Here is a 14,860-nt window from a genome sequence, read left to right as displayed (position 1 = left end):
GCTGGCCCCACCCACTCTGACCAGTCCTCTCAGTGCCACCACTCAGCCCAAAGGCCACCTGTTCCACTCTTCATTGGCACCCCACCCCTCCAAATGGAAAACCATAGCCAATTCCCATTAGGCCTTTGCATCTGAAACTGTTCTCAGTAAGGGCCCTGTCCTGGGGCTACAGACAGGCACATCTGATTTAGCATGTTTAACAAAAGACCATACACACACGCGTGCTAAGCTGCAGAAATGCTGGCAGCACACTTTTCAAAAATGGTTACCACTTGAGGCTTTATTGAATTAATGTTAGGGAAAAAAAATCACATGCAGAAAATGGAAATCACACCCAGTTCAAGTGTGATTAACGCCACCCAGCAGCCGAGTCAGCTCAACTTCTTTATGTGGGATGGAGTCAATTCATTGCCAGGAGGCCTTTCATCTTCCTCAATAAAAGACAAAGGCATTCAACCTGGCATCGGCAGCTGAGGCATTTTGGATAAAATCTCAACTTTCTTTATAGATTGTAACATTATAAAGTACTAAAAAACTTCACTTACATAGCCCACATCCGGTCGGTAACAAGTATAAGCGCCCAAAATACTGTGCAACATGTCATGATACGGGCCACCCTAGAAGGATCAACAACCAAAAACATCACATGCATAAGTACTGTTAGTTCTCAGAACAGCGCTGGATGCTGCCACCACCAGTCACTTGCTACTTACAGAGGAAGAGATGCCAAGCATCAGGCTGCAGCTCTACATGCAGATGCAGTTTAACAGACTAAATACCAACTCGCAGTTAACAAGGAGGTGTGCTGCTCAACCATGAAGCTGCTCTGAAAAGGTTGGTGGGTCAGGAGTGAGCGCCTAGTAAAATGTCTTTACTCCTGCTGAATGCCACATTCCCTTCAAAGTCAACCTGAGTGGGCAGGAAGCTCTTCAGGCAGTCCTGCTCCTGGCCATGCAGACGGTGACTCTGCAGCATCCCATCCCTAGATGCCCTCATCCTGAGGGTCCTTCCTGCCTCCCTGCCCCCAAATGACATGCTCCTTCCATCTTTTGCATCTTTCTGAATAACAGGTCTGGGGAAAGGCTCTAGCCTTAGGTGTTGGCAGCTGCCACTTTATTTCAGTCACTCTCCCAGCTCTCCATTCACTTCAAGATTTCCATTTGCTCCTTTAACTGCTTCTAAAAATATTAGTGGTAGCCCTTTTTTTCCCCCTGATGGAGCAAAGAAAGCCCTGAGCCACCTCACACTACTGCCGGTGTGCAAGAAGACACCATGAAGGGACCGGCTGGGCCCAATGCAAACCCCTCCAGACCAGGTGCTGGTGGCTGCAGTGTGCCGGTGGCTGACACAAGAGTAGCAACACTCCTGGCATGTGACAGAAGTCAATCTCCAGGTGACTTGGGCACCTCCCATCACATGCTGACCCATGCTAAGTAAGAGACACTTGCAAATGAGAAGAATGAGAGAAGGAAAAATAACAATCACAGAGTCAAAAGATGGCATCCAGGCCTGGGGGAGGTACAGAATCAAGGCCACCACAAAACCAAGAGTGACTATGGGGAGGCTTTGTCTTGTCTGTCTCAGGCTGAAGGAGAAAGGTATTGTGAAAGCTGCATGTTATTAAGGGAAAGCACTGTTCACCCTTGTGATTCCTGCCTTCTTGCTCCAGTGCCAGCAAGTGGCAGCTCCTTCTTCTAAAGGCCCTTAACTTGCTTTTGGACATCTGTTTCCCCACTGCCCTTTGTTATTAACCATTAACTATTCATGAGATTGAGAACCTTGGGACCCACAGGCTGAGGGAGACTTGTTTGCACAAAGCAACCCAGAGAGAAGAGGCAACCTCTCTACCACCTGCCCCAACCCCTCAAAAGGGACCCCACAGCTCCCACTGCCCTTCTTCCTGGTCTACCCTCCACCTCCAGAGAGCTACCCAGGGATTCTCCAGCTCAGCATTTCTGAAGCCAAGTCCCTGGTGGTATGCCCAGGGAGCTGCTCGGGGGCCCTGGGGCCAGGGAATGGAGAAGCTGGGCCTGGGCTGCTGTAGGGCCTTTGCAGGCTCTGAGGGCTCTGTGGCACCATGTGTAGACAAACATGTGAATCCCATAACCTGAGTTTGCCAACAGCAAGGAAGGTTTTAGGAACCGTTTTAGGAAACACTGCCCCAACTGTCATCTGAGTTCTTCTTGCTCCCCTCTCCTCAGGACAGTCCTCCCAGGATCCTCCCTTCCTTTTATCTCTACTAGTCAGAAAGGTTACTAAGCTCCCTCTGATCCTACACTGCAGGGAAAGATCAGGAAGACAAGGCCTCTAGCCTAGTGGGCCTACCACACCTCTTCTAGGCTGCCTGAGGGGAAAAACGGCCCTTCAGCTGGTGGCAGGAGTCAAAGATAGTAAATAATAACTGAGCACTGATGGAGTACCTGTTATGTGCCAATAGCCTGGTTAGGTAGCTGTGAGCATCCCCAGGTTACAGATGAACAAGAGGAGGCTCAGAGGGGACAGTTTGCCCCAAGGCCACAAGCTAGCCAGAAGGCAATGGAATGCAAGCCCAAATCTGCTTTGAAACCCTTTCTACAAAGCAATACTTCTTGGCCTTCATGCAAGGAAGGATGAGGTGTGAGAACCCTGGTGTGGGGCGGGGAGCCCTTGGGACTCAAGCAGGATAAAGCCCTCCCAGAGTAAGAAAAGCCTGGGCCTATTCATGAAAGCTAAGGAGAGCTGCAAAGCCTGAGGTGCTCGAGGCCTCAGGGAACTAACAGCTGTAAAGAAGAGCAAGGAGAAGAACTGTCAGGTGGGAGGGGAAGGAATGGAGACAGGGCCCAGTTAAGGCCTGCCACCCTGGGGCGCTCACAGGTTCCACCAACGTGACACCAAGACCAGGCCTCTGGGTAGCTTTGTAGATTCTCTCCCTCTCTAGAGAGGACAGACCCTCTGCAAAGATTTCTAAAGACCCATACGGGAGTGTTCCTGGCTGGATTTAGAATCAGGAGGAAGCAAGAGAGTAAGAGTACCCCATAAGGCACCAGGAAGGCGACAGGTGGGAGACAGCAGACTCTGGGCAGCCATGTCCACGTCTGAGGACCCTCCACACTCAGGCTCTTGAGATCCCTGCTTTGAAGTCACTCTGACCTGGCAACCACATACTGCCCCTGGAGGCCAACACCTCCTCAGTCCTCCCTTCCAACCCACTCAAGCACCAGCAGTCCTCAGTGCTGCACCCACACTGGCTGGTCCCCAGTGCCTGGGCACCTGGGTCTGTCTGCCTGTCCTTCTCAGCCACAAACCAGTATCCCAGAGCTCGGCCACGGCACTCTCTGCTCAAGCTCTGAAGCAGTCCTTCTTAGTTCCAGCCCACCATCCACATCTGGTTCCCAGCTCAGAACAAAGTAGCTACTGCTAGGAGGCTAGAAAGAACTGACACGTGTCCTCTACATTCTTTAGCAAGCTCTCTCTCCTACAGGGAATTGGGCATTTCCTGAATGCCTGGCTGTCCTGAGCTCCCATCCTACACCTGCTTCTGCTGGAATGCTCTCCTGCCCTCTGGGACATCTCCAGCAGAAGTGCCTCCCTATGCCTTTAAAGGACCTGGATCCAGCAACACTCCTGCCAGGCCCTCATTCTGCAGCCACTTAACTAATCTATTCTGTCTCATTCTACCATCATTTACTGGTAAGCTGTGTATAAGGCACTGTGCCAGGAACCTGAGCACAAGGGAGTCAGACTAGAGCATCCAAGGCTGCTCTGAAGGCAGGGAGGTGAATAGAAGGAGGTGTGGGAGGAGAGGAGGGACGAACCTGAGGTGAGCAAAGGCAGTCAGCATGGAGAAGGGACAGATGCAAAGAGACCCTGGAAGGAGAACTGACAACACGGCTGCAGTGGTGAGGGAGAGGTCCCAGGGACCCCAGAGGGATGTCTGCCGACACACAGATTAGAGGGTCTCCAAAGAACTCCTCTCAGAGGACTCCAAAATCCATGCCCACAAGAAGTACCACTCTGCTCCCACTGCCATCCAGAGAGAACAGCCTGTCTCCATCCTGTCTCCAGCAGCTGGCTTCTGTTCCAGAGGGGTCCCATCCTCCTGGCCCACCTGCTCAGATGCCCCACACCTCTGCTCAGCCCCACCAGGCTACACCAAGGCTCCCAGGGTGCCACCAAGGACAAAGGTGTCTCCCTTTGTCCTCCTGTCCCAGATGGCTGTACTAGACTCTGGGGTCACACGTCTGCAACCTGCTGAGCACAGGCTGGTATGTGCACTCATAAGGAAAGCACTGACAACCGCCTGTGGCCCTTCTGTGCCATCCAGAGGCTGTGACGCATTCGTATCATGAGGAAGTCTCGCCATTAAAACACAAGTGCTGACGTAGTCATATTTGTTGGAATTGATCAGTTACATTTATTTAAAATGTCTAAATGTTTTAACAGAAGTACCCACCCTACCCCCCAAAACCCCTAACTTTCAAACTTGATTACAAATTCATGCAGATTGGCATTTATGAATTTTAGACAAAACACACTTGCAACAAATCACTATGACTTACTTGCTGGAAAATGCAGAGATTAGGAAACGTTCTAGAAATGTCCAGTTTAATAAGCTCCAGACTGGCCTCTTTGTCAGCGGCTGAAAACCCAGCATCTGTCAAAAGATCCAGAGTCATTGCACTCCTTAGAGGTTGGGGTGACATGAGGTGCTGCAGTCCTGCAAGCAGGCCCCGAGAAAAAGCTCTGGGAAGCCCACCTCAGGAGGTGGGGTAGGTGCAGAGTTCCTCGCTTTAGGGAACAGAACACCCATGGCCCCAACCAAGGCCACAGCAGCATCAGATTATTTTCTAGAACCTGAAATCAACATCTAATTTGACTAAATTACAACTACCAGGGGGAAATAGGACAAGTAGCAGAATCCAACACAAAGACCTCCAGGCACAGAAACCACAGCAAAAGTCATTAGCTGATCTCAAACATCATTGGTACAGATGTGGCCTCAAAAATTAAAAATGAAACTACATAGAATCCAGCCATCCTACTACAAGGTATTTATCTCTAAAGGAGATGAGATCAGTCAAAGACCACCTGCACTCGGTTCTCACTGCAGCACTGTTCACAACAGCCGAGGAGTGGAAACAGCCTACTGTCCACTGGTGGATGAAGAGATTAAGAAAATGTGTTGCCAGGTGCGGTGATGCATGCTTCTAATCCCAGTGGCTCACGAGGCTGAGGCAGGAGGATCATGAGTTCAAAGCCAGCCTTAGCAACTTATCAAGGTCCTAAAGCAATTCAGTAAGACCCTGTCTCCAAATAAAATATAAAAGAGGGCTGAGGATGTGGCTCACTGGTTAAGTGCCCCTGGATTCAATCCCTGGTTCAAAAAAAATACTATTCAGCCAGAAAAAGAAAGGGAAATCCTGTCATTTTCAACAACAAGGATAAACCTGTTGAAGGACAGGGAGACATGATGCTAATAAAGAAATAAAGTAAAAGCCGTTATTCTGTCCTCTGCTTCTATGAATTAGTTAAACATCACAGTTAAACATCATAGAAGCAGAGGAAAGAAAGGTGACTGCCAGAGGCCAGAACAGTGGCTGCCAGAGGCCAGGGGGTACTGAGGAGATACCAGCCAAAGGATACAAAATTTTGGTTAGATGGGATGAATAAGTTCCAGAAAGCTACTATCAACAAGGTGACATAATTGATTCCATACTGTCTTTTGTTTGTTTGTTTGTTTTGCTGTGCTGGGGATTGAACCCAGGGCCTCATGCATGCTAGACAAGCAATTTACCACTGAGCCATTTAATCCCAACCCTCGATACTATCTTGAAGAGCTTGACTGTGATGGAAACTATTCCTGCCTGGAACCCTAAGATCACCAGAGGCATGGTAATCAGCTAAACTGAGTGAATCCATGTGTGCATAAACTTTAAAACATTACATGGCAAGTACATTTAAAAAACAAGTTAAAATAAAACAAAATTTAAATGCAGAGAACTGAGGGAGCTACTATAGCATACACTCACGTGTAAGACACTTGTGTAATATTCTCACAACTTTTCATGAATAATTTGTTTTATTCTTTTTTGAATTCAATTGCCACACAGACAATAGTTTTAAAGGCCACTTAAAAACATGCTTCTTAGCCAACAAAGTGGTTACTCTGGTGTGCTGTGAACACTTATAAAGGCACAGTTCAGCCTGAGTGCAGAGCTCCTGCTCTCGGGAAGCTGACCCAAGCTCCATGCTAAGCTAACGCTCAGGTGATCTGGGCACAGCCTGAAGTCCGATGAGCAGCCTCCAGGGAAACGGTGCACTGTGAGCAGCCCTCCTATGGTGGGGTGAAAACACCTCTCAGGAACTGGGGCACTATTTCTTACAGTTATTTACCTTCCATTTTTGCTTTAAAAGCCCCCTTTCCCCTAGAGCTGAACACACATCCACATGAAGCCTACTGCAGTCAAGCCAGCTCTGTTTTGTAATGGGAGAGGCATCCACGATTGACCGCGCATCGCTCAGGCTTCAGAATGGTCTGTACCTTCACTCTCCACGTCTGAGCCTCCTGAGCTGAGAGACCGCCACCGCTCCTTGGCCCGGGCAAGACAGATGTCAAAGAGCTCTGGAAGAAAAGCCTCTGGGTGAGTCTCACATGCACATCTTCCTTGAAACACCCAAGAATACACAACTGTCTCCTTCACAGACAACCCCCACCTTGGCCTGGAAGCACTCTCCTGTTTAAAGACATGGGCACATGCACTGTAGGGACACAGCACTGCCATGCCTGTGTGTGTCTCCTGTCACACAGCCACCCACAACTATTTGCTCCCATCCACTGTGACTGGTCTAACATCCTCACGAGACTGTGTCAGCCTCTCTCTCACCTCTGTCTACAGACCAAGAGGTGCTGGGAGCCACAGAGGGTGACAACCCAACAGCTGGCTGGGGGAGGGGCTGGAGCGAAATGAAAGCATGCCTGGCTTCAAAGGGGTTTGAGCTATAATACCGAAAGGAAAAATAATACCAAATGCCATAATCCTGAATGCTCAAATCCCCAAAGATGAAAATCTTTAATGTCTAAACTCCTGAAAACAGGATCCTAGGAAAAACAAATTCAAAAATTCCTTAAAAGAAATTTATTTACATTTTTAAAAGGGGAACTTATTCAAAAACATAAAAACATAACAGAACACTTCATAGGTCATTTTAGACAATAAAATAGGCAATAATAACATTTTTGAGAGCAAAATACTCAGGAATACTGCAGACAGTTGGGTGAGTAGAGATGAATGACAAATGAATGATCTATGTTCATAAGGAAACCAGCTGCTGAGAACAGAGGTACTGCACTGTGGCTACCACACACACACTCAGCTTGATGGCTGTGCTCCTCTGGGATACTGTCAGGCCATCCGACTCTTAACAAGATCGATTAAAATTCACTGAGGGTCACCACTGTGTACATAGTCACCCACGAGCCAAGACCCCAAGAAAAGTCGTCCGTCACAGATCACTCCTGAGTTTCAACATTCTCACACACTCTTCAGGCTTCCACCCTACATGCTGTGATAATGCACTTTCATGGAGTCTTAAATTTGTAAAAAAGACATAAGACAAACTAAAACTCTCCAAAAGTCTTTACACAATTTATATCTTCAGTTTTGGAAATAATGTGAAACTAAAATACACAGCACTGCCAATTGTAAAAAATAATGCTGAAAATCTTAAAAAGTGGGGAAAAAAACTTCTAAAAGAGAGTAAAAAACTAAAAAGACAATTTGGCACATGATAAAGCATAACCAGGAATAGACCACAGGCAGTGCATGGAGGTGATCTCCGCTCCACACTGTTCTGATCCTGCATGGTGGTCAACAGCAGGTGTGGCGCTCTGGCAGAGCGAGTCCACATACACTTCCACGTGGCTTCTGACTCGGTACACACTGATACGAGCACCCCTAATTTTCTCATCTTCTGGACCACGCTTCTCCGCTGCTCTGTATATTCAGACGTGCATTCTACTCATCCTCAAATACAGACCCAATCAGTACAGGTGGTCCAACAGCAACACTGCTGTGTGTCTTCTTGTCCCACCATGCACATGATTATTTCAAACCAATCAGTAACCTTCTTGGCTTCTGTAGAAAGTGTAGCTTTAATTCATTAAAAGCTCTTGGAATTTTGTTAACGGGAAGGAGTGCCAATGACACCTTTTTCAACTGCAGCTTTAGTTCTTGCCATCATGTATGATAAATCCCTTCACCAGAATTCAGGTTTCTACCCCTCTTATATAGCCTTTTTTTTTTTTTCCCCCACGGAAAATGCAACTTTTGGAATTTCCATTTTCAGGATTTCAACCTTTGGAAATTTAACTTACTAGGACTGTGATCTGGGGGATGAGGATGGACACTGTTTTCACATAAAGACATAGTGGAATTGCTACCCACATGGCGCAGCTTGCTCATTCTGCTGCAAGAAGTAGAGCCGGGGGTGGGAGCAGGTGCCCAGGAACAGGCAGAGCTTTCAAAGAACAAGAACTCTTGCTGTCAGACAAGTGTCATCAGCCTCCAAGTCTCTTCCATATTTAGAACCCATCTTTCAACAACTCTTCTCTTGCGAAGTTTGGTGATAGTTAGGTCAAACTCATGCTCACAAATCTCACTGGCAGGTACAGACAGCCCTGGGTATATCTGAACCCCAGGTATCCTTAGAGGACTGTGCTTCTCAGGGCCAGCTCCACACCTGTCCCACCCCAGGCACTTCCTGTGCCTCTGGCTTTGATGTTTCCCAGCTCCCTGATGTTCTGGGTCATTAGTCTGTCACTGGGACTTTAAATGAAGCTACCCACAGACTTTTTATCACTTTATATTTTGCCATCATTAATTTTGAAAAATAAACAGGGCACAATTGCCTTCTGGGCAGCATGTGCTATTTTATTAAATGAAATGTTAATTCTAGTAACACTATTATAATCCAACAAGTAAAATCTTGATGAACGACCCTAATCAAGCCTTGTGAAGGCTCTAACAAAATCTATGCTGTCTTCCATGGCGGGAGGGCACAGTCATGTAACATAATTTCCTGCCATCCTTATCCAGAAGGGCAAGTGTTTACAGGACATACCTGGCAGTGTCCTGAGCTGGTGGCTAGAGCACCTACAGGGCACTTCTGCCTGCTCTCAGCCCCCAGGTGGTTGGCTACACTGCTGTCATTTTGGCAGTAGGGGTGAAAACAACTGTGTGGCTTGTGACCACCTGGGAATCACTTCCCATATGAGGAATCTGACAATTAAGGTACAGAGGCTGTGGCTGTGTCCTCAAGGCAAAAGGGGTCAAAGTGTCAGTGTTACAAAATCTCTTCCATGACTTTCCTGGCATGTACTGGGGGGCAGGGGTTAGACTCTATACCTCCTACCCAGACTCCCCATCCCCAGTTTTAAAGTCAAATTCCTAAGTGTGAAGTTTTAATAGTACTATTAGGTCAACTTTCCAGCTGTAAGTTTCCAAATGTACAGCCACAAAAAGAGCCAAACTGGAGCTTCCCAAGTCATAACATGGGCGTCGGAATCAGCCAGTGCTAGAATGAGAATCCTGCTCACACACATAGGCCACAGGGCCTGGAGCACAGTGCCTGGCCGTTTCAGGATGATCCTTCTCAAAAGGAAGACAGGGTCACCAATACCTGCCTCAACAGGATCACTGTCAACGCTACAGACTCCTAAGTCTTCACTAAGCCTAAGGGGGTGCCTGGCATTCAACAACCCAGGATCATTCTTACACTGGCCTGAAGATGCAGCAGGGTGAGATCAAGCAGGACTCTAGGAGCTGCACCCACTTACCTAACAGACATTTCAGGGCCTGCAGAGAACTGGGCTGGGCACAGTGATGGAGCAGGGAGTTGTAGGGGGGCCCCAGTGTACTGAACCTGTTCCAATGGGGGCAAGCACCCTGAAACAGCCCGTCATGTGAGAGAGTCACAGCTGACAAAATGCGAGCCAGCATCAGGGCCAAAGGGACATCTATACCCAAGTGATGGTGGAGCAGCTGCTAAAGCCACCCACCATGATTCTGTCCACAGAAGGTTTCAATTTAAACAAAACCCACCCAGGCATCAGAGAGAACCAAAAACCGCACACACAGAGGCACAAAGTACGGCACGCTATATCCAATTTGCATAGACAGGGATGTTGATAGAAGTTAAAAATTTTTAACAACACAGACTGAAATAAATGCTCAGAAACTTATCCAAACCTCACCTTCTGAGGACATTTCTCAAAAACCATTTCCACAAGTAAAATGCTGTACATCTTCTCAGGCAAATATCTTTTTTTTTTTTTTTTTTTTTCAGGCAAATATCTTACAAACAAAATTTTGGCAGATATGGATTTAGCTGTGGAAGGAAAGCAGGTCCTCTTCAGGAAGGGAGTCACCATCCAACTGACCCGTTGTGCAGCTCACGGTGGACACAGTTCTTAGAACAAGGCTGAGGCTGTGTGAAAGGCCAAAGCTGACATGATGAGGCTAACAGCCTGACTGGAGAGGGAAGGCACCCACCCATCTGCCTGGAACTCTGAGGGTTCCACCAGAGTAAGCCTGCTGCCCTCGACCTCACAGGCAGCTGCGGGCCTCACTTGGACGAGCAGGAGGGCCTGCTTTCCTTCCACAGCTCAGACCTCAGACTGCCAAGGAGAGGAGCAAGGAGCCACTCCCTGCAGGAAGGCCACATGTTCAGTCCAGCAGCTCCTGAGGCCTGCTTCCTCTGGACAGACAGAGCCTGCTGAGCATTTGACACAGTGACTAGAAAGTGAGCCTGGCCTGGTGGGCAGAAACATGCAGTCTGAGAAGGTGACACAGCATGACAAACAGCACAAGGACACTGATGTGAGGGTCTCACTTCCTTGACACTGACCACTTACGCCCTTAGGACCCAGGCCTAGCACAAAATTTTGTACCTTTAAGGTTGCCCGAGGTGGGGGGGGGGGGGGAGAAAGAAAGAAAATCCCACAGAACACCAACAGGTACCCCTAGTACAATCCACACACCTCCACGTTCGAGTCTGATAGAGATCTGCCTTCCATAGGACCCTGACAAGTGATCCCACTGCACCTGAGAGGTCCTGAGCTCTAAGCCCTCCATTTTAGAGAATCTGCCCTGAACTTAGGGACCTGAAGCCCAGCCTGTCAACAGACCATCCCAGAGGAGAATCATCCTGCCTCTCAGAGCCGCAGCTCCTCGGCAGCATTTGTATCCTTCCCATCAGGGCGAAGGGATGGAAGAGGCCCTAACAAAAGCCCAGCTCAACCGAGGACCCCAGGGGAGACTCCCAGGCAAGCACTCACCGTGGGTAATGTTCAACTCGTTGCCGATGGCTAAGCTCCAGACTTTGCCCCTCACGCTCGGAGGGATTCCCTGCCACCACAGATCTCGAACTTTCCTAGAGCACCACCTGCACAGGACAGAACATGAGTTCCTGAGCGTGTGCTCCAAGGTGAAAGCCTAGTGTGTGGGTGTGTGTCCCGCCACATACCACCAGCAGTTAAGAGTGGCACTCCGCCCTCGGGGAGCCTCAGGCCACCTTCCACGGGGCACCCGCTGAGACAGGGCACAACAGGAAGCACCACAGAGGACCATGCACCTTCCAACCAATTTCAAATGACCAGGAGCAGATTATGCCCGTGAAGGATGGGAAGGACTTTCTGAGCAGAAAACAGACACAAAAAATAACCTGGCCTCTTGCAGGACCACACGCAGCTGAGCCTGGGCACAAAGTGCAACCGCCCTGCTGAGAGCTGGAGGTGGGAGGCAGGAGGCGGGGCCAGGGCCTTACAGGGCAAGCCACCAAACCTTGACAACAGGGTGACTTGCTACCCAGAACATTCTGAACGGTGCAGTTGTTCAGGTCTACTGGTCATGATGAACACGTATTGCCAAAGACCAGACAAGTGGAAAGGCGCCAGACTCCATGGTGATTCTGAATGCAGCACTGCGGGGCAGCTCCGGCTCGGAGGCTACAGAAGCAAGGCTACATCCTAACTCTACCCTGCCTTGTGGATCCAGAGATACTTAGTTCTGCTTTCTAAAATCCAGAGGACAGACCTCCCCCGGAGGACTGCTGCGCAAAGTAAGTGGATAAAGTACCAAGCACCCAGCATAGTGCCCGACACAGCCAGTGAGCATCTGCCCTGTGTGGGAGGTGGTCCAGATGCTCACTGGCTGTGTCAGGCACTGTGCTGGGCACTTTGTACTTTATCCACTTACTCCTCACTACAGTCCTTCGGGGGAGGTATGTCCTCTGGATTAGGGCAAAGGCAGGACAGCCCAGGGCAGGCTTGGTCGCCATGCAGGCAGACAACAAGGGTCTGAGAAGAGAACCTCTAACCTTGGCACTGGGCCCGATCTAAGAAAGAGCATTCAGCATTCTTAGCAGCATTGAGTATTTGAGGGCCAACACCTAGAAAAACAAATTCTGAGAACAACATCTTCTCCTAGTGACGCCCCTTAACCCAGCCTCTGGCCCCTATAGGGAAAGTGAGTGACACCAGGTCAGACTCAGAATGAGCCTCTAGCATCACAATATGCAAGACATGAGCAGAGGCAAGCTGGTCTCTAAGCTCCCCAACGGCCTCTGTATGGCCCTGGCATGACTGCCCCTAAGGGCCCCAGCCCAGACCGACCACACAGGAAGAAACAAGATGTACAGATGACATTCCAAAAGAACGTCACAGCTGCTATCTCTGCTGGGTGTGCACTTTGCACTAACTGTAGGTCAACATCAAAGACAACCTGCTCTCTACCCTCAGAGAAGAAGACAGCTGCAGGGCATCCCGGGGAATCTTCCACAGACACCTGGATCTGTGGTAAGGAAAGGAGAGCCTTTCCTAGGGAAGACTGAGCTTTAGAAAACAAACAGCAATTAGCAGGACAGGAAGTCCAGAACACACAAATGAACCTATAAAGGTTCGGAGGCCAAAAAGCATCAACTCTTGTTGGTGACCTCACAGGGACAGAGACAGGCCCAACTAAAGCAAAGAAGAGGGTGAGACACAAAGGCAGAGTGTCCTGTCAGCTAAGCTACAGAGTTCAAATATGAAATTGTGCATCAGAGGAAGCTACTGAAATGTTAAGGAGAGAGGGCACAGAGGCAGGCTGAGTACCAGGTAAGCTGGAAGGGGCTGTCACAGCATCGGGGCAAGGAAGCCCAGGGCTGGACCACGGCAACTGAGGCTAATCTACCCAAGGCCATGCTATGAGCTCAGTAACCACAGCTGCTACCTGCCAGCTGGAGGGAGAAACTGTTTGCAACACAGCAGCACCCACACAATCAAAGCTTACATGGTTTCCCAGTTGGGCAAGATCTCGTTATTCCAGGTGAGGACGGCGTTTCCAATGCTTTCTTCTACTTTGCATCTTTCCTCCAGCTGCTTTTTCCTCCGCTGGGCTTCCTTAAGCTCTAGAAATCACAATTAAAAACAGGAAGAGAACATCTATTATTTGACCCACACCATGTTCAACCTGGGTGATTTTTCTCAACGAGTCATGATGCAAGAAAATCAGGAGAAGGCCACTGCATTAGAGCAAGCCTGTGCTCCCAGGGCTCACTTCACACCCCAAGGACCCAGGATGCTTAGCACCACCCTGCCTTAGTAAGCTGTTAAAGTGCAACATGCATACAGAAGAGTGCACAAACACAAATCCAACACAGACAGAACAGATAAACCCTTGAAACATCCATCAGAGCAGTAAACATTCCCAGAACTCACCCTGCTGTGCTCCCTCCACACCTCTTCTAAAAGTGATCTCTAGGATCACTTCTAAAAGTCTAAGCATCACTCAGTTACTAGCGTGTACGTAGCAACTCTGAGAAAGATCCTGCACTTAAGTTTATCTATACTCAATAGCAATCTCCACACCCATGGGATCTACAACTGCTGATTCACCCCACCAGCAATGGAAAACACTGGGGGGAAAAAAGTCATGTCTATATCAAATATGTACAGTCTTTTTTCCTTGTCATTATTCCCTAACAACACAGTGTAATAACTATTTATGGAGAATTTACATTTTATTAAGTAACCCACACATGATTCATAGTATACAGGAGGATGTGCATAGGATACACACAGATTTTACATGTGAGACTTGAGCATCTGCAGATTCTGGTGTATCTGCTGGGGATCCTACAACCCATTCCTCATGGATACCCAGGGACAACTGTATTTTATCATGGCAAAATATATGTCACATAAAGTTTATTTCAGCCATTTTGATGTACAGCTTGGTAGCATTAAGCACATGCACACAGCTGAGCAACCATAACTGTCATCCACATCTGCATGTTCCCTTTTCCCCAGCACCCCCTTCAGGTCCCAGCAATCACTATCCTACTCTGTCTCTAAGAATCTAACAATTCTAGGGATCTCATAAGTGGAACCATGAACTGTCCTTTTGCAACTGACTCATTTCACTTAGGATAATGTTCTCAAGGTTCTTCTAGGTTGAAATGTGTGAGAATTTTTGTTTTTAAGGTTACATAATATTCCAATGTATGGATACACCACAATTTATTATAGGAACTTTTTTTTTTTTGTTTGGTAGTGTTGGGGATCAAACCCAGAGCCATGTACATGCTAGGCAAGTGCTCTACCACCAAGCAATATCCCTAGGCCTAGTATATATACTTTTAAAATATCCTGGAATTGGGGCTGGGGTTGTGACGCTCAGTGGTGGAGTCTCATCTAGCATGTGTGAGGGACTGGGTTCGATCCTCAGCACCACATAAAAAAATAAATAAAATAAAGGTACTGTGTCCATCTACAATTAAAAAAAAAAATCTTTAAAAAGAAATAACCTGGAATCATAGTTTTTCAGGAATTGCAAGAAATTTT

General features: G+C 48.1%; 1 protein-coding gene across 5 annotated transcripts in view; it reads right to left on the bottom strand.

Annotated features, from left to right (window-relative positions):
• Tbc1d14 (TBC1 domain family member 14) overlaps positions 1-14,860 on the bottom strand; it is a 106,783-nt gene that overhangs the window by 21,358 nt on the left and 70,565 nt on the right. For 4 of the 5 annotated variants that reach the window (XM_046423468.2, XM_046423464.2, XM_046423466.2 and 1 more), the window contains exons 6-10: positions 13,308-13,425; positions 11,315-11,421; positions 6,521-6,601; positions 4,539-4,633; positions 546-617 (exon numbers count right to left, since the gene is read on the bottom strand). In XM_046423468.2, coding sequence (XP_046279424.1) covers positions 546-617; positions 4,539-4,633; positions 6,521-6,601; positions 11,315-11,421; positions 13,308-13,425 — 473 coding nt within the window. The remainder of the gene's footprint in view (positions 1-545; positions 618-4,538; positions 4,634-6,520; positions 6,602-11,314; positions 11,422-13,307; positions 13,426-14,860) is intronic. The other variant, XM_058572439.1, reaches the window with a different exon arrangement.

The sequence above is a fragment of the Marmota monax genome, unplaced genomic scaffold (assembly GCF_021218885.2).
Source record: "Marmota monax isolate L192 unplaced genomic scaffold, Marmota_monax_Labrador192_F-V1.1 WCK01_AAM20220418_F8-fsc00009, whole genome shotgun sequence".
In the NCBI taxonomy this organism is placed as follows: domain Eukaryota; kingdom Metazoa; phylum Chordata; class Mammalia; order Rodentia; family Sciuridae; genus Marmota; species Marmota monax.
The sequence above is the reverse complement of the archived record's forward strand: the minus strand, read 5'-3'. Positions and strand labels throughout refer to the sequence as shown.